At 38.1% G+C, this 27,816-nt stretch overlaps 1 protein-coding gene across 1 annotated transcript in view; it reads right to left on the bottom strand.

Annotated features, from left to right (window-relative positions):
- Positions 1-995: 995 nt before the first annotated feature.
- The window catches only part of LOC139943703 (tubulin-specific chaperone D-like), a 106,006-nt gene continuing 79,185 nt past the window's right edge, over positions 996-27,816 (bottom strand). The window contains exons 32-34 of the mRNA XM_071940447.1: positions 10,093-10,202; positions 8,913-8,994; positions 996-5,558 (exon numbers count right to left, since the gene is read on the bottom strand). Coding sequence (XP_071796548.1) covers positions 5,535-5,558; positions 8,913-8,994; positions 10,093-10,202 — 216 coding nt within the window. The 3' untranslated portion in view covers positions 996-5,534. The remainder of the gene's footprint in view (positions 5,559-8,912; positions 8,995-10,092; positions 10,203-27,816) is intronic.

The following is a 27,816-nucleotide window of genomic DNA, read 5'->3' as shown; positions in this document are numbered from 1 at the left end:
TGAACAACGAGGTGATTTGCGCAAGCTTTGTATACAGTGGATACAATCATCAGATATAGTCTTAATTGGACCCGAAGGAATGATACCGACATTTTTCAAAGGGCGAGACAACATCCTGACAACTGTTAAGATCACGAGGAATTACAAAAGAAGTTATAACTTTCCTACAAACACTCGTTACATGGCCAGCAATGCAGACAATAAAAGGGTTGATACAATTACGTTATCCCCCACCCGACGAAGCAAAGACGTTTCAAACGTTAATTATTTCAGGCATCAGGCATACGTCCGACATGGAAATAACGTTCGACATACACAATTACGTTAGACTTGGATCTTGACGTCCGATATCGACTATTACGTTTGATATGGACCAATATGTTCGACATGGTTCGACATGGTCCATTACGCCTGTAATTGACATTTACGTTCGACATGTAACAGACAACTATTATTACGTTCGACATGGACCAATGCGTCAAAACTATTTTGTCTGACCAACCGTGTCCAAAAAATCATTAGCCCGACCAATTACGGCAGACACAATAAGAGCGAGTTCGAGTGTGCACCCTTGTTAACTAAAGGTTGACTATTTTGACTCGAACCCATGCTGGTCGACCATTGGTTGACTAATGTTGTCAACCATTTTGAACCAGCCTCATTACCATGGTTTCTGCACTGGTTCCAACAGCATGTTCGATGCTACACTATAGCGAAAACGCGGAAGACAACGAAGTGTTGAATGTCGTGGTACCGACGGTTGACTAGGCTTCCAAACGAGTCGTTCCAGTGAGTGTGTCACTGCGCATGTACGTTGCTGGTCTGTAGTCAATCACGGGTCGACTAAACGTGTGCACTCGATACTTGCCAAAATGTCTTACCATTATGTCCGACACATCGTTTCCAACACAACATTTATGTCCGACACATTATTGTGTCGGGTGAACCTTGTCGAATACGGTGGTGCTTTAAAGCAAAACACAGGAACACTTCAGTTTAACTAATGCAAAACATTGATTTATTCATTCTTCTTATTCGTTGCTATAAACCTTATGACTTTAAAATTGCATATCACACACACTTAACACTTGAAATCATGCAAGTTACATCATTTACATTTCTACCCTACATACAAAAAACATAATTTATTCAAGTGACGATATCCCTCATTAACAAATTACAGGTCAAATTAATCGCCACAAGCACTGAATATGTAAATACGAACCTGTATCACAGCTGCAGTCATTTGCATCTTGTAATCAGCGAGATTGTGTACAACAATCAAGGATATACTTAGAATAACATTCGACATAATAAGGACAAAGTTTCCAAAATCGGGGAGATTTAGTACAACAATTACATTCAACATAATAGATAAAAAAAGTTTTCAAAATAAGGGAGATTTTCAAAGTTATTCATCTTTTTAGCTTTTTATCTTTTTAGCCTTTTATCTTTTTAGCTTTTAATGTCTTCTTCTATGGTCACCTTGCCAGTTAGTTTAGAATTTTAGCATAGTTAGGGTTAAAGGCGTCTGTCTCCTGAAAAGGTCAAAACATTACCGATGCCAGCAGAGATAGGCCTATGTAATAAGTAATTAATTAGTTCTCTGTTAAAGGGACAGACGTATCCCCATACTTTTGTTTGGGCACTGGCCTGGTGACCAGTCTTTTTTCTTCGTCTTTTTTTTCACTCTGTGCTTTTTAACAAGTGTTCTGCGCCTCTGATCATTTTGTATGTAAGGGGCGCAAAATAAATTTTAATTATTATAATTATTATTATTCATCAAAACGTCAACAGATTGTTTTATTTTCGAGGGAAATTTCTGCAGAATCAGGGAGAGTCAGCGGCTCTGCCTATGTTGCTTAAATTATTATATTCAACAATATACAAATATTGAGTGGCTCAGAGTGGAATGGGAGGAATATTATCGCAAGGTAAAATTTGGACTGTTCCATTTCAGTTATATAATCTCTGATATCACACCTTATTCTACTCTTGAAGAGTGGCAGAACTACTCTTACCTGTAAATCATACTGGTTCCTGTATCGAATTATTGGATTGGTGCTGTGAAACCACAAGATAAAGCTCTTTATTTACGATACATTTTGTTTGATAACGTCTGCTATTTTATAAGGTTCTTAGTGCAATTTTTATGGATTTTGGTAAAATTGCTTTTGCATATCCTGGAGCTCCTGGTAAATGTTTATAATTTTTTTTATCAAGAGTGGTTTTCAAAGTATTTGATTGGCAAAAAGAAACCAACATTTTCTAAGTAATCGTTCCCCCTTTTTAAAATTTTTTTTACGCATTTTTCATTTAATAATCTGTTGATCATTGTTTACATATATATGAAATTGCCATAAATGACCTTGTTCTGAGCAGAAGGTAAGCGTTTTTCATTCCTACACCCTGCAAACAGGTGTTAATGTTGTCTTAAAGTCATCCAATCTGCCAACTAAAACAGGTCCTACAGACAGATACTCAGTAAAATCTGTTATCTTAACTGGAAGCCGTCTACGATAGTTTGCATATTGTGACGTCATGACATGATGTCATACATGACGTACGAACTATCTGGATTACATAGCACCCCCCCTAGATGCTGCCAATACAACTTCCTGAGTGGTTTTTAAAACTTGTTCCTAATTCTTGCTTTTGTTTTGCTGCTCCATCTTCAAACCGCCGAGCCATTAATCATCGGTAACTTCCATTCCCATTCGATTCACCTTGGTGCCATTAAAGCCAAACCCATTATCGTGCTCTGTGCGTGCGGATTTCATATCACAAAGTGGTTCTACCCAATCTTTCATTCCCGCCAAAAAAGAAAAAAAAAAAAAAGAACCAACGTCAAAACGCTGACAAATGCAGCACTTAAGCGTCGCAGATTTGTCAAGACATAAAAGAGAGAAGACAGAGAGGAAACGAGTAACCATAAATAAGACTGCTGGGTTGATTATTGAAATGGATCCCCCCTATCACATTTAATAGAGTCTGAATACGATGTGTAGCGAATGCAACAAGGAAAACAACGACTTGTCAAAGACCGAGACATCGCTACTTTAGGGACACTTTCAGAGCGGGGAATGACTTCATTTACGACCCCAACTCACGCTAAACTGCCCGCATTAACACTCAACTGTGAGCCTCACAATATAACGATGCAGGGTGGCAATCTAACGGCAGTAGTTACAGCTGCCCGGCACTGTTTGATTTTTATCAATCAGACTCAATGGCTTTGCTGCACACTGAGGTTTAATAATGGTTTCCATTTAGAACTTTTACCATTATAGCTTTCCATTACAGCTTAAAGGATATGTAGTATATCATTGGGTTGGGGAAGAGTCTATTCTCATTGTTGTCTTCAAACACTCGCGTTTTTAAACACTCTCGTTTTAGTGAACACAACAAAAACAACTTATTTTTCTATCTATTTGGTTTGCGGAGTTCACCATGTTTGTGTCTGATTGCTTACAGGTAGATTACGTTCTTTTGATAACTTGTCTTGCTTATTTTGTTGCACCTTCCTACACGCTTATTTCGATTGCCGCAATCGATATAATATAAAGGCAATTGTGATTGTGTGTATTCATAGTGGTGAAATGGTATAAACCTGAAGAAGAAAACAACTGAAACTAGACATAAATTTCCTCTTGGTCAACATAAAGCTTCCTAAATTCACAGAATGTAAACACTTTAGAGGTTTACAGACTCTTCACATCATTTCAAATGAGACCTTAAGGTCTGCTCAGAACAACAAGTCTTTTCATCTCAGTGATGGCAAGTTTGCCTCCATCAAGAAAATACTGAATGTGCAGGGAGCTTAGTGAAGAAAAAAAAGTCCTAACGAATTTTATGCTTGTCTTCAGTTGCCATTTGTATAAATTTATTTTAAATGCAATATTTCTATTTTTCCTTTTTAGGTATAATACAGAAACTTACACTTCATTTCTTTGCTGGCGATAACCAATTAATTGTGTTTTCTATTTAAAGCCTAAATTATGCATTGTGAGACTTTGCAACACAGTTTCTCATAAACTGAAGTGAAACCTTAAACAATCTTGAAACAGTTACGAGATTATTGTTATATCACTCTAAATTTCAGCTCATTGAATACAAAGATTGAGTAGCTTTTCTACAAAAGTGGTTTTGTTGTCACATCATGTGATAATCAATTACTGTTATGTGCTGGACCCAAATTGATCAAAGCTGTCAGCTAACGACGATACCGATTGGAACTGGGTTATTCTGATTACCCGTGGGGGTACCATTCACAGCAATCTAGACATGTTAATATAAATATCATGACATTTTGGCTGGCAACCTATTCCTGTTAAACAAGTTTTTCTGTGCTTACAAGTTTCATCAAATACTGCCATTGTTTTAAAGAGTACATTGTGAGTGTAAATGTCTAAATGAAAATTCATGTTATGGGCGAGGAAAATGAATAACCCTACAGGTTTATTCAGTATTACACTGTATTGTTGCCTATCTATTGTTCATTGTGTTGACTGTTGTCTGTCTAACATTAGGCACAGTTGCCTCACCACCAGGAAACTATAGTAATTAACCACAAGAGAAACTGACAGGGTGACTTTATAACAATTTGGGGTTGAACAAAGGAAAATTGACTAGAGTGGGATTTGAACCTGTGACCTCCGAATTAACGTGCTGGCGCTCCACCAACTGCTAGCTATCTAGCCCTATGTTGGCAGCCTCCATATTTTGTCAATATCTTTGTTGGGGGTGCCAGTCAGAAGCCATTCAACCTGTAACTGCAGTACAGCCAGGGATCACACCCAGAACTAAGATCAAACACTATACCTCCATCTTACAGTTTGACATGGCAGGGCACAGTCAGGGTGGCCAGTCATTTCTGCCGACTACTATAGCCTTAGCAAACATAACAACCACAGCACCTTAATCGACCAATCAACAAACAGTGTTTCAGGATTAATTGGTCCCAACATAAATGCATTTTGATTATTCATATATATATACATAATTATACACACTCACAAACACATCTTAAATTAAGTGCAAGCTGACCAATCACAGCTCTTCAAATTTGATGCTATAGAATATTCACAAACAAACCAATCACAATTGAGCAATTGACCATCAACTGACCAATCACTTTCCTCCAATTTAATAATGAAGAGTATGAGCAGCCATATGGTGCAAATCCAAAAAGACCAGGGCCCAATTTATAAGCAGAAAATACTGCCACCAGCCATGACGATGCAATCTTAGGCCCTTTTCGATACGACTAGAGTTGGCTTTGGATTCAGCTCAGGCTAGCTTGGCCCCGCGGTTCTTTTGACAAATGCGCCTGCTTTGCGTATATGCGCCCAGGGTTTCAGGCGAAAGGACGGAGCCTAAAGCCGAATCCAAAGCCGAAGTTTCGAAAAAGGCCTATATGTAATTTGGGCTGATAACCTGTTTCTGCTAAGCAAATTTTTGTGCTTACAAGAATTATGCAAATGGGCCCTGAACTTTGACCCTGATAGCTCAACTGTTGTTTGATCCGTGGACGTTTAACCTTCCTTTGGTGTTGCACCCTGAGGAAACAATGACAAAATAAATAAATTAATCTTACTGTGATGAAGAAAACCTAATAGGAAAACAATTTAGTTTGTATAGCCAAGCTGTAACTTTGTAAACAATATCTAAAATGGAGCTAAATTTAAAATTAGTTAATGGCCTAACGTTTCGAGCCTAGCAGAGTCTTTCTTGAATGCTAAAAGCAAACACAACAAACATGAACAGGTAACTAAGTGTAACATAAGCAATGAAGTGGAAATACATGAACGGAGTTAGAAAGCATACAGAAAAAACAAGGGGTAGGCCTAAACAATGAATAGGGAGACAAAAAATGGGGTGAAGGGAAGAGGCTAGTTTGAGCTAAATTTAGTAATTTCATACAGACATATAGGCCTACACCAGAATAAAGAACAAGCAAGAGGTAAAATATAGACAGTAAATATTTCTAGTAACGAGAGGTAAATAGAGTTATTAGCACTGTACGGGAGGTATTAGGGTTACTAGCACTGTACGGGAGGTATAGGGTTACTAGCACTATACGGGAGGTATAGGGTTACTAGCACAGTACGGGAGGTAAAGGGTTACTAGCACTGTACGGGAGGTATAGGGTTACTAGCACTGTACGGGAGATATAGGGTTACTAGCACTGTACGGGAGGTATAGGGTTACTAGCACTGTATGGGAGGTATAGGGTTACTAGCACTGTAACCAATTGGCCTGAAAGAACCTGTGTAGAGAAGACAATGAAGAAATGCTCATTTTTAGATGTGGGAGGAAAACCACAAATATATATATTAGGGACAAATCACAGAATCAGGTAGGTACTGAAAACCCAATCCACATACAAGGCTATGGTCTGATGTGGGATTCCGACCAGGGTCCACAGAGATGAAAAGCAGGGGAATATACCACTAAGCCTTTACCTTCCACTAGCCCCGTTAAATTTCACAAGGGTGGCAGGCACATTACTCAAAGTTTCACTATAAATGAGCATCATAAAAAACAAACATTGCTAAATTCAATACAAAAAACAGCTCGGATTATTTCAACACAACAAGTATTGAGTTATCATATTTTCAAAATGAGCAACATAACTAAAACACATGAACATTGCAAACAATATAACACATTGATTGTGTTTTATCATATCTGGGTTATACACAGAGACAGAAGTTTATCAGTCTAATTTCATCATGATTATGGAGCTTTCTTCAGAAGACGATCAGAGCATACTGATCGAAACGTCGAGTTGAAATCAACAGCTTTTTTCAGAACCACCCCAACTCATTAGAGATAGTCATTACATGGTGTTACCGCAAACCTTTCCATATGATTATATTACATGAATCTTTGTAAACTTGTACCACACAAAGAATGTCTAGTAACACAATGGCATAACAAAACGGTAAGCCTTGAGGGGAAAAGGTTTTTCTAAAAACACAAACAGTGTTTTCACAATGCACAATTCAGAATTACTTTACACATGTAAATAATAACAAGAGCACTGCAATGGATAATACAGATTTGTTTGCCATTATAATGAAAGTATTGGTAAAATGACACAAAAATCAAAGGCAAAATATGGCACAGAAAGAATCGGTCCGGGAGAAAACACACTTTAGAAAAAGAAGGTGAATGGCAAACTGTTAACAATCAACAGACATCTTTGACCAATAATGACCAGATGATATCATTGTGTCACTATAAAGCTGTTGGCAAGCTGTTTCCAACTGTGACACACACACCAAATTGATGTGGAAGTATGTTCAGAAGAACTTCAATTCACATTTTACATCAACTCTTTAGTTATTTCTCTGGTGTTTTGTCAGCGAATTTATCCAATGCATTCTTAGATTCATTCCAACATGCAACTGTTGTCCAAGTCTAAGGAATGTGTTTAGGCCCTTCCTCGTGAAACCATGAGCCAATAAAAAAACAATCAATTATGTCAAATTAAGGGTATTACTGGGTAATACAAGCTCGCAGAAGCGGGAAAAAATATCAACAGCGAAAAAATATCTGTGGTTTTGGGGAAGGGAAAAAAAAAACGCTCAGAGCTTGTGACTATTTTTATGATGAGAAGGACAGCGCCGATGGCACATCGAATTAGAAACTATACAGGAGTATATCATTGCAAGCCGACTGATTGGAAATTTTTAAGGCTAATTAATGCCGGCAGTCATCCAGACAGGACAATCTAATATCGTCAATCTTAAGGCCATCATTCGGCCTCCCAAGAGAGGGGGGTCGCTCGTTATGTGTCTCTCTCTTTGCGAGATGGACTTATCGTCTCGGTATATACCCCCTTGAGGAGTTTGCATAAGGGGGGAGATTAATTCTGCTTCACAGTCAGAGCACAACGGTTATTGGTAGAGTCTGGCTCGAAGGTTTACTCTTGGGGGGGGGGAGTGGCAAGAACGAAAGTGGCGGGAACGGTATGTGTCTTAAGATGTGTCTAAAGACGATGGATGTGGGGGGGGGCAGATCGCTGCTCCTTGATTACCATAACTTCACACGTGAGAACATCTCTACCTGACAATCATAACTGCGTCAAGACATAAATAATAATTATCATGATGATGCTTGTGGCATCAATGCTTGACATTTAAAGACAAATGAACATTCAGTGTGCTATTAAGTCAAATGAGCTCACAGACAAGCACTTCAAGTGCTCAACATTCTTGATGTCATAAAAAAGTGAGCTGATGGAATCAAAATGTTTCTTTAGAGTGATAAATTGTTTCTTTGAAGTGGACTCCTGAAGACTGCATCATATGACTGAAAAAAGAGGTTCAAAGTACCTGGAAATGTAAGGTTTTAATTATTTTTGTGTGGGTGGGTGTGTGTGTTTGGGTGTTTGTTTGTTTGTTTGTTTGTTTGTTTGTTTGTTTGTTTGTTTCCTTGATTGCTTTTTAAGAAAAGAGATTTGGTGGAGGAGAAGGTGGGGGTGCTACAAGGACAGGGAGAAGGGAACAGGACAAGAATGAAGACAAAATCACAAAGTAGAGAGAGATCCATTAGAATCAAACTCTTGTTAAAATAAAATGACATTTGAAACGTGTTTTTGTACCATGGTTTACATAAAAATGATCAACCATGCATCACATAATGAAAGCATTATGACGTCATAGAACTGATCAAATAATAATCCAGCTGGACAAGAAAGATAAAATCAATGCATGTCCAATTCAATGAAGTAGCCTATAAATTCTGAAGTACACTATGAAATCAAAAAGTATAATTATTCGTATGGGCAAAGTTGCATTAAGCAAGATCTATAAGAAGGATAGAGATGAAAAAACAAAAGTTTTTGCTGAAATGTTTTAACACATTCATCTGTTCAAGTGTTTCTCACGTTATACAAGTCATACCTTTAACATCTTAGGCCTTGTAATATTCATGAGGTCACACAGCTGGTTTCTGATTGGACGAATGCTTTCAACCGGGTCATCCCTGGTGGTAGCAAAAAACAAATTCAACATTAAAATATTTTGTATATTCATGAGGTCACAAAGCTGGTTTCTGATTGGACGAATGCTTTCAACCGGGTCATCCCTGGTGGTAGCAAAAAACAAATTCAACATTAAAATATTTTGTATATTCATGAGGTCACAAAGCTGGTTTCTGATTGGACGAATGCTTTCAACCGGGTCTTCCTTGGATATAGCAATAAAGAACAAATTCAACTATAAAACACGTTGATTATTCATGAGGTCACACAGTTAGTTTCTGATCGGACAAATGCATTCAATCGGGTCATCCTTGAAGACAGTAGAAACGAATTCAACATAAACTTACTATTCAGTCAGTTCAGATAGAAGAATTTATTGAGGAAACATAAACAAAACTGAAAACATTATTTTGAGTTTTCATGAGGTCACAGGGTTAAATTTTTATAGGACCCCCAGTTTGAATGCCAGTCAGACTGCAATCTTGCATGTGGATTGGTCTCATATACAATATACTGACCAGGGTAAATGGTGATTAACCCAGCAGTAACACCACTCGCTCTTCCACTGAGCTGTCTGGAACTCTCAATACAATTACAAATGGAAATCTACAGGCTTGGACAAAATAAGGTTATCTTTGGTTAAAGGCAGTGGACACTATTGGTAATTACTCAAAACAATTGTCAGCATAAAAAACTTACTTGGTAACGAGCAATGGAGACATGTTGATAGTATAAAACATTGTGAGAAATGTCTCCCTCTGAAGTAACATAGTATTTGAGAAAGAGGTAATTTCTAACTCAAATAATAAAAGACTTCAGCTGAAGCTTTTTATTGTGCATCTATAAAAGCACACAAAGTAATGTGACAAGGGTGTTTTTTCTTTCATTTTTCTCTGCAACTTCGATGACCAATTGAGTCCAATTTGATGCATATGTTAGGATACACCAAGTGAGAACAATTACCAAATGTGTCCAGAGCCTTAAGCACTTTCACAGAACAGTTTTAAAGTGAATAAAATCTTGACAACTCACAGTACAGGACTGTCTGTGACCTTTAGATGGTGGAATATTGATGGAATATTCTTTACAATTTTTCTCACCATTTGGTCTCGCTGAGTATCGTCAAGACTTCATCTTGGTTCTCTTCAGGAATGACGTCATCGAACATCAGCAACATCTCATACATCTTATTAGATGTGGTCTTTCTCACCTGGAGAATCAATGGATAAGAAAATGGGAAAAAAAATAGTCATTAAAATTGGTTCTTACAAAGCGCTTTTTAGCAACATGCATCTAATATTTTTTTTTTTAAGGTAGGCATATAGAAGTTTTTAAATTATGAGACCAATTTACACAACACCTTGCAAGGGTTTACAAGCTTATTTGGTGAAATCAGCTTGCTGCCAACTATTCAAGATACACCAGGGCCCAATTTCATAGAGCTGCTAAGCACAAAAATTTGCTTAGCATGAAATTTCTTCCTTGATAAAAACAGGGTAACCAACCAAATGTCCACATGATATTCAGGTTAAAGCAAACAACAGCTTAATACAAGTAACAAGCAATATGCAACAAATGGAAATTTGGTTGGTAATCCTGTTATTGCCAAGGAAGAGATTTCATGCTTAGCAAATTTTTGTGCTTAGCAGCTCTATGAAATTGGGCCCAGGACTAGCCCTTTCATTCAATTTCATATCAATTACTGTCACTGATTCTCAGAAAAGTTAACTTTAATCACTGTACTAGCCAGGATCCCAATGGAGAGAAGACGAGGAAGGAAGTTTCAGTTTTAGATGTGGGTGGAAAACCCTTAAAAATGGTTCCTCAGAAAACCCATGCAGCCAGTTAAAGACTGAAACCCAATCTACATAGTGCTCCTGGCAGGATTCGAACCAGGGTCCTAGAGGTGGAAGGCAAGGAAAGGTACTACCATGCCAACCCGCCCGCCAAACTCTTTCGCTTAAGCCCCTTTCTCTTAATGATCAGTGTAAACCAGGATCTTTGACTTGCATTACACAACACACGCGAAATATGTCTTTAGGTCCCATCCAAAGAAAGCAGCAATGATGGTCAAGTGGACATGTCTTGCTTAATGACATATGTGTAAAGACTGGGACTCAAACCTACACTCTGCTGATCAGAAACACCAGTGCTTGGGTCCAGTGCCCTAGAATGCTCCCCACAACACGTAATTATTATGACAGTTCAGATGATATACCACTTGAGCCTTGGATCCCAGTTGATTGGGATAATTTAAATAATAATCAATGCAATTATTAAAATATGTTGAAACTGATATTCATCGAGTAATTCGAATATTGAATTATCGATCAGTCATCCCTTTGGCCTTGGTAAAACAAAGTCATCCTCTATGCACAAACCAACTCACTCCCTTGACATGAATATTCTATATATAATCACAACATTCCTGGAATAAACAAAATCAATAATGATGTTTGTGAAAAGAAGAGTTTGTTAGTGATTTTTACCTTTAATGAAAAAATTATAAATTGCATTCAAATATGTCTGTTGAGTGATGCCTCTTCGGCATTCCAGAAAATGTTTAAAATTCTGTTAGTAAAACAAAATTAGCTTTTTATGCCTTTAGGTAGTGATTGTCAAACTGTCGTTATAATATTTTAATTGATTTACAAATTTAACAGCTGTTTCCAGTGGCGACACATTCCAGATAACACATTGTGCAACAGCTTTTGTATTTATTACAATTATAAGTACACACTAAAGGATTACAATTATTCATACTGTTTGATTTATTCTACACAGATAAATAAATGAATAGATGACAGAAAATCTGCAAGTCATCTTTCCACTTTGGAAATGGACTTAAAGACACTGGACACTATTGGTAATTGTCAAAGACCAGTCTTCTTACTTGGTGTATCTCAACATACACATGAAATAACAAACCTGTGAAAATTTGAGCTCAATCGGTCGTCGAAGTTGCGAGATAATAATGAAAGAAAAAAAACCCTTGTCACATGAAGTTGTGTGCTTTTAGATGGTTGATTTTGAGACCTCAAATTCTAAACTTGAGGTCTCAAAATCAAATTCGTGGAAAAATACTTCTCTCTCCAAAACTATGTCACTTCAGAGGGAGCAGTTTCTCACAATGTTTTATACCATCAACCTCTCCCCATTAATCTTTACCAAGTAAAGTTTTATGCTAATAATTATTTTGAGAAATTACCAATAGTGTCCACTGCCTTTAAATAGACTATCTCTGTGAGCAGAGAAAAATTATTTTTATAGAAAATTAGAGAGAGTTTAAAAGGTCTATATACGTTTGGTAATGACTCTGAAAATCGATGGCAATCACAAACTTACTTGGTAAGACGTAAAGCAGCTTTGAATAGTGCAATGCATGACAGAAAAGTGTGTCACTTTACATCCCCCTCACCCCACTGGGCCAATGAATGTATATATGCACAAAATATATTTATACTGTGGATTTGACACTTTGTAAAGTTAATATGTAATTCATTTTGACTGTAAATTATTCAGGGAGACATGTTACCAACCCCCTTCCTCAGACCCCCCCCCCACCCTGGGATCGAGGCATATGATACTGAATCTCATCAAGGTACCATACTACTAATATTTATCATATTTATGATCAATCAAATTGACTTAGTTATTTTACAACTTTACAATTATCAAAATCTTAGAAAAATTCAATAATTTTGTCATCAAGTCTCAAATAGGATTTGAAACTTGCATGGTGGAAATACGATAAAGTAAGGTTTGCGGAAACACCATGTAATGATAATCTCTAATTGAGTTGGGGTGGTTCTGAAAAGAACCGTAGATTTCAACTCTTCTAATTGTAAAAAATATGGTAAATTTATTCCTGCTTCTACCTCGGATTCCATCCACAAAATAATTTGATAGAGTATGAGGCCTATTAAAAGCAGCCCATTGGTGGGTAGATATTTCAGAAAAACCATGGCCTGCAGATTCCCCCCTGGTGACACATCAGATAATTTACGATGGATTTCATAACTTGATACCCGTTGAAAATATCACAGCTACCCTGAGCGAGATGGCTGAAGAGTCTGACAGCTTGCATTGTGAAATCTTGACAAAATTCTCAATAAAGTCTCAAACTTTAGCTCATATACCTAGTCCGCACACATAAAATGTCTTTATAATAGTCTGTTCTGTATCAAGTGAAACCATAAATCACACCTTCTTTTACCCTAAATCTGAAAATTTTGCATGGCAAGTTACAAAATTCTCAATAAATCTCATGCTTTAGCTTACTAACCCAGTCCAAACAGATAACAGATTTCATTCCGTATCATTTCAAATCATAAAATCAACAATGAATTGTTAACACCAAATCCAAAAATTTGACCATATACCATAGACAACACTGTTGGCTCAGTTCAACCCTCAAGTTTTGTTATCGATGACAAAAACCAAAAAACAGAAACCAGCAGCTCCGCATAAGATGAACATGAATAAATCCGCATCTCAAGAAAACCCTTTATTCTAATTGTCTTGAGGAGATTGTGGAATGCCCAGACTTTGGAATCTAGATTCATCTCCCCACTCACAGGGTGTTCTCATGAATTATTAATATCATACACATACAAAAATAAATAATTCCCTGGATGGGAAAAGAACCCTTGGGGAGCGTATGGAGTTCTCATGCATTTTAATGCATTTTAATGCCGAATCATTGAAAACAATTTAACACAAGAAATCTTACAAATTAGCAGGCCTGTATGCTTGGTTTTTGAAAGGGCAAGGGCACAAGGGCATTTTTTTCCCTTGGTAAAGGGCATATCTTATGAGGAAAGTGTAAATTTCTACTGGAGGATTTCGAGGGCACCTAGTCAATGACCAGGGGGCACTGAGGCAATCTCCTTTATTGCCTCTGTGAAGTATCAGGCGTGTAAGACAAGAAATCTTACACATTAGCAGCCAGGCCTGTAGACTTCATTTTTGAAAGGGCAAGGGCACCAAGAAATTTTCTCCTTGGTAAAAGGCACCCTTTGTGGAAATTTCTATTCTAGCATTTGAAGGGCACCAAGGCAATGACCAGTGGGCATGGAGGCAAACGCTTTTGTTGCCTCCATGAAGTATCAGACCGGAGCAGCAGTTAATGAACCTAACCTTCCGGTCTTACAAAATGACACTTGTTGTTACCCGGGTGTAATAATTGTACAAATATAAAGTCCATGAAACAGAGAAGCAGTCCCCTCTTGGGTCTCGAGATGAAAACCACTTAACTTCCAAGAGGGATTTACAGACTCTCTGCACAATCACAAATGGAATGGTAGAAGTTGGGACAAGGTGCATTATCTTCTTTCCCTTGATAACAAAGATCAAGTCGTTCAAGACAGTTAAAAGGCAAAAGGAGATCTTTGGGGGAAAAAACACGAAATCAGGGCAAACAGTCTGTTTAAAAAGGCGATAGGTTATATCATTGTTTTAGTCTTGCATCTGCGCACATTCCAGATAACACATTGTGCAAGGGCTTTTGGGGGGAAAACACAAAATCAGGGCAAAAAAATCTGTTCTCTTTAAAAGGGACATAAGCTATGACACTATTCTAGTCTTATATCAGCGGCAATCTCCAGATGATAGATTCTCTCCTCTGCCATTTCAAACGAGAACGTCTTACAAAACATTTCACAGACATCTCCCAAGTCAGCCTTGGTGACGTTGGGAGACAAACATCTCAGGCTCTCTGTGCATGCATGTAACAGATTTGATTGGATAAAGTGGAACTTAATTGCCTCGGATGGAGTTGACTTGGAGCTCTTCTCTACTAATGGTCCTAAGGCGTTCTCACCGTATCTTGTGACCCAAAACCCTGATTAATCTTAAGGTAGTGGGAGAGAATTAAGTGCAGGGGAGCCCTCAGTTGCATGTGCTGCATGGGATATGTCTTCAAATATGGTAAGGGGACGGTCAAAGAGCAGAAACAGTAGATGTTGAAACTATCTCCAACGAGAAATGAGCACACTAAAGCCCCTTTCACATGAGAGCAATTTAGCCAGGGTCCCTTGCTAAATTGTAGCATAGTTGTAAATTTTTTCAAAATGTGCTTCGTCTGAAAGGACAACCATTGTTCTACTGTTCAAGTTCTCTTGCATATAATCTTTTCAAACATTGCTATATTTTACAATGCTAAAATGAAGCAAGGGACCCCAGTTAAATTGCTGTCGTGTGAACAGCACTTTGTTTACTGCGAGGAGGGCAGGGGTGTCACATGTCCCTAAATCTTAAGCAAACATGAAAGGGCACAGTGTTGATTGCTTCAAAGCCCTGGATCATTGTGAAAACAACAGATATATGTGATACATCAAGCATCAAATGACACCAATGGTGAGATCGGGACAGATAGATGTTTGTGTCAAGTAACCTAAATCAAGACACAAAGTGCAAGATTAAAGGGTCTGGGTACTTTTTACACAATGTCTACAGATTTACATTAAACTTACAGTTTGAAGATAATGATAATATAAGCTTCCCTTTTTAAATATTAGTTGCTGAGGTTGCTGTAGTTTTTGAGAAATGAGTAAAACAATGTCACGAAAGTTATTTTAGTCTCAGTTTTAACCTTTTAAAATGTATTTACCAGCTACGGTATTTTACCATAACATACCATAACTGGGTAACACGTTTTTACATGCAAAATAATTTTCGTCTCACTGAGAGTGAGACTCATTTTAGTACTCATTTCTCAAAAACTACAGTGCCTCAGCAAGTAATATTTTAAGGGAAGCTTTCTACTACCATTATCTTCAAACTAAGTAAGTTTAATGTAAATCAGTGGAAATTATGTTTTGTGTTACAAAAAGTACCCACATCCTTGGTTTTTTGTTGGGTGTTTAAGTATCTTCATTCTTGCCTTCTAGGTTTCTGATAGTACATCATAGCCAACCGGTGAAAATGTTGATGTAGTGGCCGTGTTGCTTTTATTTGTTTAATAAAAACAAATGAAGAACAGTTCACATTTTATGACGGATTTCATACAGGGCATATTTACATTGAGGCAATAATTGCAATAAGATTTTAATATTTATTTACTATTGTTTAAGGGGGTGGTACTGGTATGAAGTGACCTCTCAGATTGAAACTAATCAATTTTCCATAAGCAAAACTTTAGTACTAAACTTGCGTGTACAACCAAATATAAAAGCTCTGTTGTGTTCTGACACGAACCAGTGTTGTCTCAACGTTTCAAACAGTTTGTGGTGTGTCCTTGCCGAGCGGTCTAGTTCACCAAACCCAAGCTCTGGTGTTGTCAGCATCAGAGTGTGGGTTCAAATCCCAGTCATGACACTTGTGCCCCTTGAGCAAGGCACTTGACCATACTTGCTTCCTAAAAAGTTAGGAAGGTAGTGCATTCTCTGTTCTACCAGCCAGACTCCTAATGGATGATACCCTTGCCTACATCCTTCTGGACTGTGAAGGGGGTAACCCTGTTTCAGCACCATGAGTATGTAGGTGGCAACATGCCCCTGGTGGCAGTTGATTTGGGTCGATAGCCCATATCGGTTAAGTGTTGCCCACACCTTTAAGTGGCCGCCCGGACTTGTGATGTTAGGCGATCTCTCATAAATAATAATTGTCTGCTTAGAATATACTCTGCGCATCTTCAGGTGAATAATGACCAATTCTACATTTTTTCTTTCATTATTCTCTCGCAACTTCAACGATCAATTGAGTTCAAATTTTCACAGGTTTGTTTTTTTATGCATAATGTTGAGATACACCAAGTGAGAAGACTGGTCTTTGACAATTACCAATTTACCAATAGTGTCTTGAAACTGTACAATGCAACATGAGATAACATACAATAATCCCAGTGTGCCTGTTTGTCCTAACGTGTCCAACTTCCCACATCTAAAACAAACATGACACGTCTCACCCCGGAAATCCAGACAGAATTGAAAATGTGTTTTGTGTGAACTGGGGATTTGAAAATACCAACAAACAAAATCCGAGTGGAAAGAAAGGAATCGTCTGCAAGCCCCAATTTAAAGACAACAAGATGGGGATCAACGGTGAGAAACGTCCTATGGGTGTTAAGGCAGCACCAGGGCAATAGTCCTGTCTGAAACACTGTCACCCATGAGGAGATGGCATTTGATGACCCGAACAAATCATCCTTGTTTGACGCAACATCAGAATCTCCCCAATGTGCAGACAAATTGGTGTCAAATAAACTGTTTTTTTTTATTATAAATTTGAGGAAAGTTTCACAGGTTGGCTGTAGTGAGTGTTAACATTGAAAGCTAGTCATCGGGAGATTATTTTTACTTAAACAAAAAAAAACACAGGGACAAATAACTAAGTTTACCCCCAAACCAGGCTTTAAAAAGCCTCTCTTGGTAAGGGGGGCTACAGAAGAAAATAAATTATATTTTTTTCTTCTGTTTAGAATATACTCTGCTCATCTTCAGGAGAATAATGACCAATCCTACATTAGTCTCTTTAAATTGTACAATGCAACATGAGATAACATACAATGATCATGGTGTGCCTGTGAGCCTGTTTGTTCTAATGTGTCAAACTTCCCACATCTAAAACAAACATGACACGTCTCAGCGCGTAAATCCAGACAGAATTGAGAATGTGTTTTACGTGAACTGGGGATTTGAAAAGACCAACAAACAAAATCCGAGTGGAAAGAAAAGAATCGTCTGCAAGCCCCAATTTAAAGAAAACACGATGGGGATCAACGGTGAGAAACGACTGGGTCCCAAGGGTGTAAAGGCAACACCAGGGCAATAGTCCTGTCTGAAACGCTGTCAAAGATGAGGAGATGGCATTTGATGACCCTAACCATGGAGGAAGAAATAGAATCATCCTTGTTTGACGCAACTTAAAAATCTCCCCTACGTATGTGCAGACAAGTTTGAGTCAAAATAACTGGTTTTTTTTAACGAGTTTGAGGAAAGTTTTACAGGTTGGTTTGTGTAGTGAGTGTTAACATTGAAAGCTAATCATTCGGAGTTTATAAACAGGGACAAATATATAAGTTTTTACCCAAACAAGGCTTAAAGCCTCTCTTGGTAAGGGGGGCTGTGAGGAGAAAATCATTAAGATGAAAATACCTCAGAGGAGCTGAAGGTAGGAATTGAAATTCCTCTTAAAACAGGTTAGATTGTGGGGATGGGGGAAACAAGCACCAGGCAAGGAGTTCCAAAGAGATGCAATACATGGAATAAAGCGGTAGGCATGGCTCCTTGTTCTACATCTCAATAAACAAAGATGTTCTTCCCAACTCAGTACTAAAATTTAGTGTTCCATCTGACAAGCACCTTGATCTAGCACCTAGGATTTGTGTGCTATAAAAGAACCTATCATAACCTGTCATAACTGTTTTAACATTAACCCAAAAGTCGATGGCCAGCACTGCACATCCTTCATTATAAGATTCACACAACCGTAATAACTATTTGAAACATGTCAACTATTTTTCTGTCAAAATCCCTAAATGTCCCTCCCCTTCACACCCTTGCTTCTAAAATCTCAAACAGAGCTTTTTTAATCTCCCCTCCAGCCATTCCTAACTCCTCTCATCCACAGCATCTTCTGCTGCATCTTCCTCTTGCAACGCATCTTCCTCTTGCAACGCATCTTCCGCTGCATCTCCTTCTTGCAACGCGCCACAATTAAGCTAAAGAGTTCCATCCCCACCACCCCACAGGAGACCTTGGCAAGCATGAAGTGCCTAAAACACCCCGAGTCATTGCCAAGACCCCTGGAGCCAATCGACACATCTCAAGGCATCGAGTGTTTTTTTTTTTTTACTCCTTGTGTCTTGACACTTGCCTCATCCTTCTCAACCCGTTCCCACACGTCGTTCAGGACAGTGCATCTCGATCAAAATATAAAAATAAAAAATCATAATTGCTTTCAAAATTTCTCACGGAGGTTTTAACTTTCAAGGGGCGTACTTGTACAAGGGGCCGGTCGAGTTTGCATCGTCTTGAAGATGTGTAATACTGGACAGTGCCTGGGCTCATTTTCACAAAGTGCCATGATTGATCTTAAGATGTGCGTCCATCTTATTGCTAAGCATTGTGTGATGTCATAATGCAAATTGCAAATCACCATGGTGATACTGACAGCTCATCTTAAGATTAAGATTAATCTTCATGTTTTGTGAAATCGAGCCTTGAACTTTAAAGCTAAATAGCAGCAGACAACAATTAGTACCTCTTAAGGCAAAATGTTTCTGGTTGAGTGAATACATTCCTAAAGCTGTTAAGCCGAGAACACTGCAAAATTTGAGTCGGGCACAAGCCACAACAATGCAAACTTAATGTAACTTGGGCTGGTAACTTGTTTCTGCTAAGCAATGCTATTCGATGCTTAACAAGTTTTGTTGTGCTTGCAGGCTTTTTGCAATTGGGTCCTGTGAAAACATGAAAAAAGGTTTCCAATTTTTGCTAGGGGTTTGGAGAATGTTCATATCCATGGTTATTTTGCTTGCTACAACTGAAATAAGCAAAGGCGGGGATTTCAAATGCTATTTTCTCTACTTTGACAATGGCACTATTTCTCCAGAAGATGATCAGGGCATACTGATCGAAACGTCGAGTTGAAACCTTCGTTTTTTTTTCAGAACCACTCCAACTTATTTAGAGATTATCATATCGTATTTCCACCGTGCAAAGTTTCAAATCCTACTTACTTCTGTGGAGGATATTGGAATGAACTTTTCAGTCAGTAAGTTGTCAGATAGAAACTAATCAATTTGTTGTCCCAAACCAACGCTGTACTTTGTCTCAAACAAAATCAAAGAAAGAGGAGAAAGTACTTTATATTGAAGGTTCTACTGGCCACCTGTCATTGTTTGTTATACTTGACAGCTCCTACTGTGGTGATTGGCAAGCCCTTATTGGATGCCAAACAACCTTTCTTAAGTAAATAGTCGAGGTGCCTTCTTGATTGACTCTAGCAAATATTGGTTCGGAATCCCTTATCCTGAACCCTGTGGATCAATGAAAAAAAAAACCAAGACGCATTGTATTTTTTTGTTCAATTTGGATTTTGTTAGCTCAGCGCAACAAGTAAACAGTCTTTTCAATTTTTATTTTAGGACATAAAATGTTAATGTAATCTTGAGGTTTATACTAATTGAGTTGGGAAATCTTGGACTGCGTTGGTTGAAGCTTTTGGCAAAGCCGTTTTTAAAGGTCACTAAATGTTACACAAGGTACGATCAGACTAATTTGTGGAACGGACTAATTTGGAGAGTGTCATGGTTCGAGCTGTCTAGTGCACCTTAATCAAGTACAGTTTAAAGGCACTAGACACGTTTGGTACTTGTCAAAGACCAGTATTCTCACTTGGTGTATCCCAACAAATGTAGGGTGTCGTGGCCGAGCGGATAAGAGCACCGAACTCAAGCTCTGATGCTTCTGTTCAGCAGAGTGTGGGTTCGAATCCCGGTCGTGACACTTGAGTCCCTGAGTAAGACACTTAACTATAATTGCTTCTCTCCCCAGGGGTAAATGGGTACCTGTAAGGGCAGAGATGGTTCTTGTGATTGATTTAGCCGAGTAGCGCATATTAATGTTGCACAGGCTGCATACTCCCCACCAGGGAGCTGAGATGGTTTAAGGAGTGAATTAAGGCCCAAGTGACCAGGGGTAATAATGTGAAGCGCTTTGGGACGCCCTCCGGGTGTGAAAAGCGCTATATAAAAACGGGTTATTATTATTATTATTATTATAAATGCAAACAAAGACAAATCTGTGAAAATTTTGGCTCAACTTGTCATTGAAGTTGCAAGAGAACAATGAAAGAAAAATCACTCTTGTCGCACAAAATGTGTGTGCTTTCATACATGTATGCCTACTAAAAGGTTTCAGGCCTGAAGTCTCTTCATATTTGAGTGAGAAATTACCTCCTTCTCAAAAACTTACTTTAGAACGAATTGTTTCTCACAATGCTGTATACGATCAATAGCTCTCAATTGCTCGTTACCAAGTATGTTTTTATGCTAAAAATTATGTTGAGTAACTACCAATAGTGTCCAGTGCCTTTAATAAAGAGTGTGGGTTCAAATCCCTGTCTGTCTAGTTGTGATAATTGTGCAGTTGAGTTTGACAATTCACCATAATTGCTTGGTCCTTGGATGGGCTTTGAGTCACAGGTTTCAAGTGTAAGGACTGGAAAACGCACTGGAAAGACCCAGGAATGAGATTTGAAGAAAATGACAATTCCCGAAAGCTTGTTCTTGACCGGAAGGTTTACAGACTCTGCGCATCATGAGAAAGACAACTCTACAGGTTTGAACACAATGTGGACTATTTCTTTCTCCTTTTGGTGAATGATATACTTGTTTCAAGATAAATTTGAGGGGCTCGATCAAGTAGATTTTGAGAAAATCCATGAAAATAGGGAAAAGCCTGATAAATTACATGCCTAAAGAATCCAGTATACTTGAGTTTTAACCCTGGCATTTCTGATTCACAGCAAACAAGCTTGTTAAACTGTTTCAAAGGTTTCTTATTTGTATAAAGGGATTACAACTTCATTATTTGACATCATTGGTTTCATCACAAGGCAAAAATGACTAAGAGGGAGACCTGTTCATAAGTGATAATCAAAGCTTTTTATGTTCAGGGACAGACAGGAAAGCGTCGATTGAAAGGTAGGATTTACAAGCCGAAAACAAGTATCATTCTTCATTGCAAGAATCTATACTTCTGAGATTATCGTCTGACACTATTTCCCAAAAACCAATAACATCATTTGTTCATTATGTGTCCTCTAAACATTGTGAAATGATTTTTAGCAGCAAAAACTAAATATTTATTTAAAAGAAATGCATTTTGTAGTTCTTGCAACATGCTTCAAATTTTTCCCTCATTCGCAAATAAACAAATCTCTGAAATGACAGAAAAAGTAGCCGCATGACACATCTACGGAGTCTGCCTTATCCCAAGAACTTGCCTTGGATCGGACGAGTTGGTCTATTAAAAGCGTTTGAAACCGTTTGTTATGAAATGCATATGGTTAGAAAGATGTTTTAAATGTAGAATATAATGATCCACACAAGTATCACTCGAAATTGCACGGTTTTCCTTTTACGTCGCGAACTATCACAGTCGGCCATTTATAGGAGTCAAAATTTTGACTCCCATAAATGGCCGACCGTGTTAGTCGACAGGGTAAAAAGAAAACCACGCAATTTCAAGGCATATTTGTGTAGATCATTGTATTCTACTTTTACAATATCTTTCTAATTACAACAAACGGTTACAGAATGCTTTTCAAAGACCAACTCGACCGATCCAAGGCAATGTGTTCCTTTAAAATTAGGCAAACTTTTAACGCTTTGTCTCTAAACAAGTCAATAAGTCGTCACTATCAATAGTCATCAGAAAACTTAACAGAAGCCATGTCTTAAGTTTTATGACGTCCACTGCCAGAGGAAGCCTAATGTTTACATCAGACTTTGTTTTTTTTTAATTCAATATTCCCGCGGTCCTCCGAGGTTTGGCCCTTATAGATCTCCCAGTGGTATAAACATGGCTTCAACATAGTTAGATTAGATTTACTGACATGTCTGGAGGAGACGACAACGTTTTCTAAGAGGGTAAAAGATTGAACCATGGCGGGGCTCTTCTTTTTTTTCCTCCTCCGAGACCCCCGGACCCCGCCTGATCAATATTCCCCCAAGTAAAGAAAGACACGGCTGAATTCAGTGTAAAATTCAATTTAGTTCCGTAGTTCAATGCCGTTATGGATCTGTATCGTAGGTAATTGCGGGGTACTCAGTGGTTTATTACAATTGATCAACAATTATTCACCAGCTGGGAATTACACATCTCCAGCGAACCTCGGCTCTTCTCAAGTTAAAGGGGAAAATTATTTACCGCTCGCTGGCTTCTGGCAAAACACATTCAGGAGATAAATTCTTGTACAGTGTTGCCAGAAAGGCAAAGCAGCCACTGGATTGGTTTCTTACAATTCAAATAAGTATTCACCAGGTGAAAACATCATCTTTTTTAATTCAGGTCTTGCAAAGTTAAAGGGGGATTATGTAGCACCAAGAGGCTTAAGTCAGCTCAAATTCATTAAAGAACATCTGCGTCCAGAAAGCCTAACAAAAACAGGACTAGTTTGTTAAAAAAAATCATCAATTAATAATTACAAGTTTTGGTGCTTATAGACTGTATCTCCTCCTTGCAAAGTTTTAAACCATACTCATTTTGTACATGGGGTTACTACAAACCTCACTAGATTTTATCTCCACCATGCAAAGTTTCAAATCCTACATAAAGTGTAATGATCAAAGACTATAATATCATTAGCTTCAAACTGGGAACTCACTGATTAAGTTCATACCAGTACAAAACCTCCAGACAAATATTTCCATGTCAAGTATCATCAAAGTTAAGAAAACAACTTTTGAAGTCTCCCAAATCATTCTTAATAATATTGCTATTGCATCAACTGAAATAACCACCATAACTTAAAGCAGTTGTTACATTTTATTAAATGATGTGTTTACTGAAAACTACCAGATGGAAATGAGTTTAATAAGAGGAAAATACCTCTAATCTAACTTTACTGTTTTCTAAATATAATCTAACTAAGTAGTATTCAATGCATGTAGATGCAATCATAGGCGCAAACAAAAGCCACAAAAAAAACGACAAACATAAGATGCACGTGTGACTGACCAAGAAAAAAACAAACACATTATGTTAGTCACGTCACATATTGAACCAGGCAATATAAGACCCAACTCCCAGTACAATAGAGGATGATGTAATTTAGGAAACAGTGTATGACGCCGAGCGAGTTAACAAACAAACAGAGAGATTTTTAACCGAGTGTGAATCGTGGGTATTATAGAGTCTGAGGCGAATCCGAGAGAGGGAGAGAGAGAGCGTAAGAAACATTTATGAACGATCCGTGGGGAGCCACTGACCTAAGCGAGCAAACACAGGTGCTGCTTAATTAGATTAAAAGTTTCCGTCCAAACTCCAATCAGTACGCTCTGATGAATTAATTCCGGAAGGCTTGTTGACGCTGTGTGTGCATACGCAAAACAAATTTAAAGGTAGAGAAAGATAAGAACTTAATAAGAAAAAAAGAAGAAAACAAAACCTTCGCTTGACGTTCAACTAAGAGTCTCACCGTTCATTGTCAAAAGCAAGGCTGTTACTTTATTATTTTATTTTTTCTTATTTCCAAGATTTAATAGATTTATTTCTGCTTCAACCCACAAAGGATAAGACGCTGTGAAAGCATTTACTTCAAGTACGAATGAGCTTTTTCTGTTTCTGTTTTTGCCACTACAGCATCATAGGATAGTGATTTAGCAACCTTTAAAACAACCTGAAAAACTTGTGAGCTTGATTTTTTTCCTGAGCAGACTTTTGTGCTTCACAGCTTTATATAATTGAACCCCAGTCCCCTGAGACCTATAAGACCATCAAGTCACACAATGATGTTGCTTACATCCAAGTTCCAGGCAATCTACGTGGATAAAGGTATTGACCCAATTCACCTGACGTCATCATCAGAATAATCTTGGATGCGCCATTTTGGTGGTCAATGTCAACGCGAGTTACTTCAGAGAAGTGCGCATTTTAGGCGGCGCGGCATTTACACGTAAAACCTATTGACCACCAACATGGTGAGCGTGGCATCAGTCGCCGCATGTGACGCACGTCAAGGGGTGAATTCCTGCTCATTTTAATTTGTACTCAATCACTTTGGGATTGCAACATATACACTGTATAAAGAGAACAAATGTGAAGCGCTAATGAGATATCCATTTTTAATGCATTGTATGTTGATTGCCTCCAAGTTGCCATTTAATTGCAAAATATTTTAAAATTCAAATCAAGATGCTCCCACTCCCCACTCTTTACTCATTAAGGCCAGGAACTATTAGAGAACCGGCTAGATTAGTAATTTGACCCTTCAGTAAAAACAGATTCCTCCCACAGGGGAAAAGTATATCGTTTGTTTTTGGAAGAGTCAAATAACTCTCTGGTGGATTGGCACTGTATAGACTTTTATAATTAGTGAGATTTTAGATTGATCTACTTCACTTTTATAATTACCAATCCTGGTCCTGCTTTCATAATCTATCAAGTAATAAACCACAAGGGAAATCGACAGTGGGCTAAATATTTAAATAATTTTGGGCTGAGCAAAGAAAAATTTCCTAGAGTGGGATTTGAAACTGTGATCTCCGGATTAACGCTACACCAACTGAGCAATCTAGCTTTGATGTTGGCAGTCTCTCTATTTTGTCTCCATTTTATGATTAGACAAAATCCATCCCCAATCATTACTTATTAATGAACATCCTTTGTTTTGGGAAGAGTGAACTCATTCCAAATTCCACATCCGCTAGCTTTTAACACGCAACAAAACAAACAATAGTCATTTTGTTTTGTTGTAGATTTTGTTTTGTTGTTGATTTGGTAAACATTGACAGGAATGATATTTAGTCCTTGAGAAAAAAATGTAGGGCTATTTTATCGAGAACAAGGGCTAACCCACATGTAGGCTTATTAGATTAGTCAGGCTATTTTTGATTTCCGACTTTTCCAAGGGCTAAATAAAAAATAAAAAATCTGATTAATAATGCAGGAAAAATATCATGCCTGAATTTTCAATTGGAGTAAATTGTTGTTACTTAATTTGTCAATATATATATTTGGTTTGCGGTAACACCATGTGTGTGTCTACTTGCCAGGTATATTGTCTTCTTCAGATAACAGTGTTGCTTAATATTTTAGTACTGCGGAGTAGATGTTCTGAATTCGTGAGACTTCAAGTCCAAGTCTTAATTTTGTCAAGTTTCACATTTTTGTTGTGTTGTTGTGTTTGGTGAATAAAAGTGGGAAAGTAAGGCCCACAAAACATATGCCTGCAGGACACCGCCATAGGCAGAGTTGTTTGTGTCTTTCCAAGGTTTGCATTCTGATTATTAATGCCCAAGTGCATCACCCAAAAACAGATCTGTCTCCCCAGATGACTAGAGCAAGCTTGTCGAAACGTTGAGACCAATTTAAGAACTCACTCCGCGGTTGTGAAGTTTAACCATCCTTTAAAAGCTTTAGTTGTAGTCTTAGCCATTCTATACCTTCCACCCAGGTAGTAGTTAAAAAGCAGGACAGTTCTTTTCAGAACTGAGAAGTTTCCCTGAACCCCCCAAATCTACTTTGTGGTAGTAGAGTATAGCAAGACAGTTCTCTAAAGAACATAATCTTTCTGGCAAGTATAGATACCCACATGGTGTTACCGCAAAACCAAGTACTGTACATGTATTGATACCTCACATGCAATGCCTCAAATCCCATAAGGACATAACTGGCTGCTTCAATATAACATATATAAAGGACCTTGCAGCTCCCCAAACAAACAAATATGGGATTCTAGACAAAGAAAAGAAATCAGTCTTCTTTCTCTCCCCTGACGACGACTAAAAACAAACATCTGCGAAGTCATCCTGGAGACGTCAGTGGTCTGACTCGCTGGAAAGCTCAACAATTACAGCTTCTTCTTCAAACATTACGAAGACACCGCTTATTGGAGGAACACTATCATCAGAACGAAATTGAATTAAGATCTGTCTGACTGGTGATTGAGACATTGTCATCCAGTGTAGAGAAGGCGTTAAGAAACTGAATTGAAAAGAGTGCCAAGCATGTTTACAGATGGGGGGGGGGGGGTACATCATAGAGATCAACTTCAAAACAAGAATTGTAGCAGTTTACTTGGTAAGGGTTTGTGTTTTGGGAAGATTCAGTTGGTTTAGTGAAAATTTACTACTCAGCTAGTCGCGCCTCAAATAGTCGCAACTTCAACTAATTTTTAATTCCGGAGATGCATTGTGACTTACTTTTTTACTATGGCATTGTCCAACTGGGAAATTGACAGACATCCTGTTCCAGGCAATCTCCATTAAAAAAAGAAAACAACCAAAAACAAGAACAGTAAGGTTTCAAAATTCACACAATTTTCTTGAGAACAGTAAAGAAGCCAAAACCCATACCCAGTTGATACTTGCTGCCAGGGGTGCGTTCCACTCACGTTCGCCAACGTTGGCAACTTTAGGCGAACATACTTCTGAGGTGTTGGCGAGTGGTTTTTTAAAATGGCGGACAAGCATACGGTATTATTTCTTTGTCACAAACATAATTACATTGTATTTTCGGTGGATGATAATGCAGACTTGGAATAACAAAGTTAGTTAGTTGATGTAATGTCAAAAAGAGGACTATTATAGCAAAAACAAAGTTTTAAAAAAACTACTTATGGTGCGCGCCATCTTCATTTCAGGGCGCCGCTATATTGACATCGCGTATACGCACCAATCGTTCAAAAGATAAAAAAAACGTTTGCGCGAACAGTTGCGAGTCGTTTGCCCGAGTGGAACGCACCCCCAGTATGAATGAGATACGAATGTTGATGTAACAAATTTGCAATGAATAATCCGCAACATTTTAAATGTGCTCATCTCCTGCGAAAAAAATCGCTGCGAAAAAAATCGCTGCGAAAACAGGGCTGTGATGTCAAAACAGTATACATGTACACCAGGCTTTACTCATATGTGCTGTGTTCCAAATTGCATGCAGCGCTTTTATTACCTCCAAGTTGCTTGTCAAACTTGCCTTGTATGACAGAGCCCTATAATCTCAAATCCCTAGCCTTCTCTCAAGACTGATAACAGAATCTTCAACATCAAGCCTAATGTACCGCTGTATTAAAACAAAGCAATACAAATCCATGATTTATCACTAGGGACTTTTATTAAAAAACAGCTCCCTATAAATTACAGGCAAGACTAGTGA

Source organism: Asterias amurensis, chromosome 11 (genome assembly GCF_032118995.1).
Source record: "Asterias amurensis chromosome 11, ASM3211899v1".
In the NCBI taxonomy this organism is placed as follows: Eukaryota; Metazoa; Echinodermata; class Asteroidea; order Forcipulatida; family Asteriidae; genus Asterias; species Asterias amurensis.
Note: the sequence above shows the minus strand (reverse complement) of the source record. Positions and strands in the feature narration are given on the sequence as shown.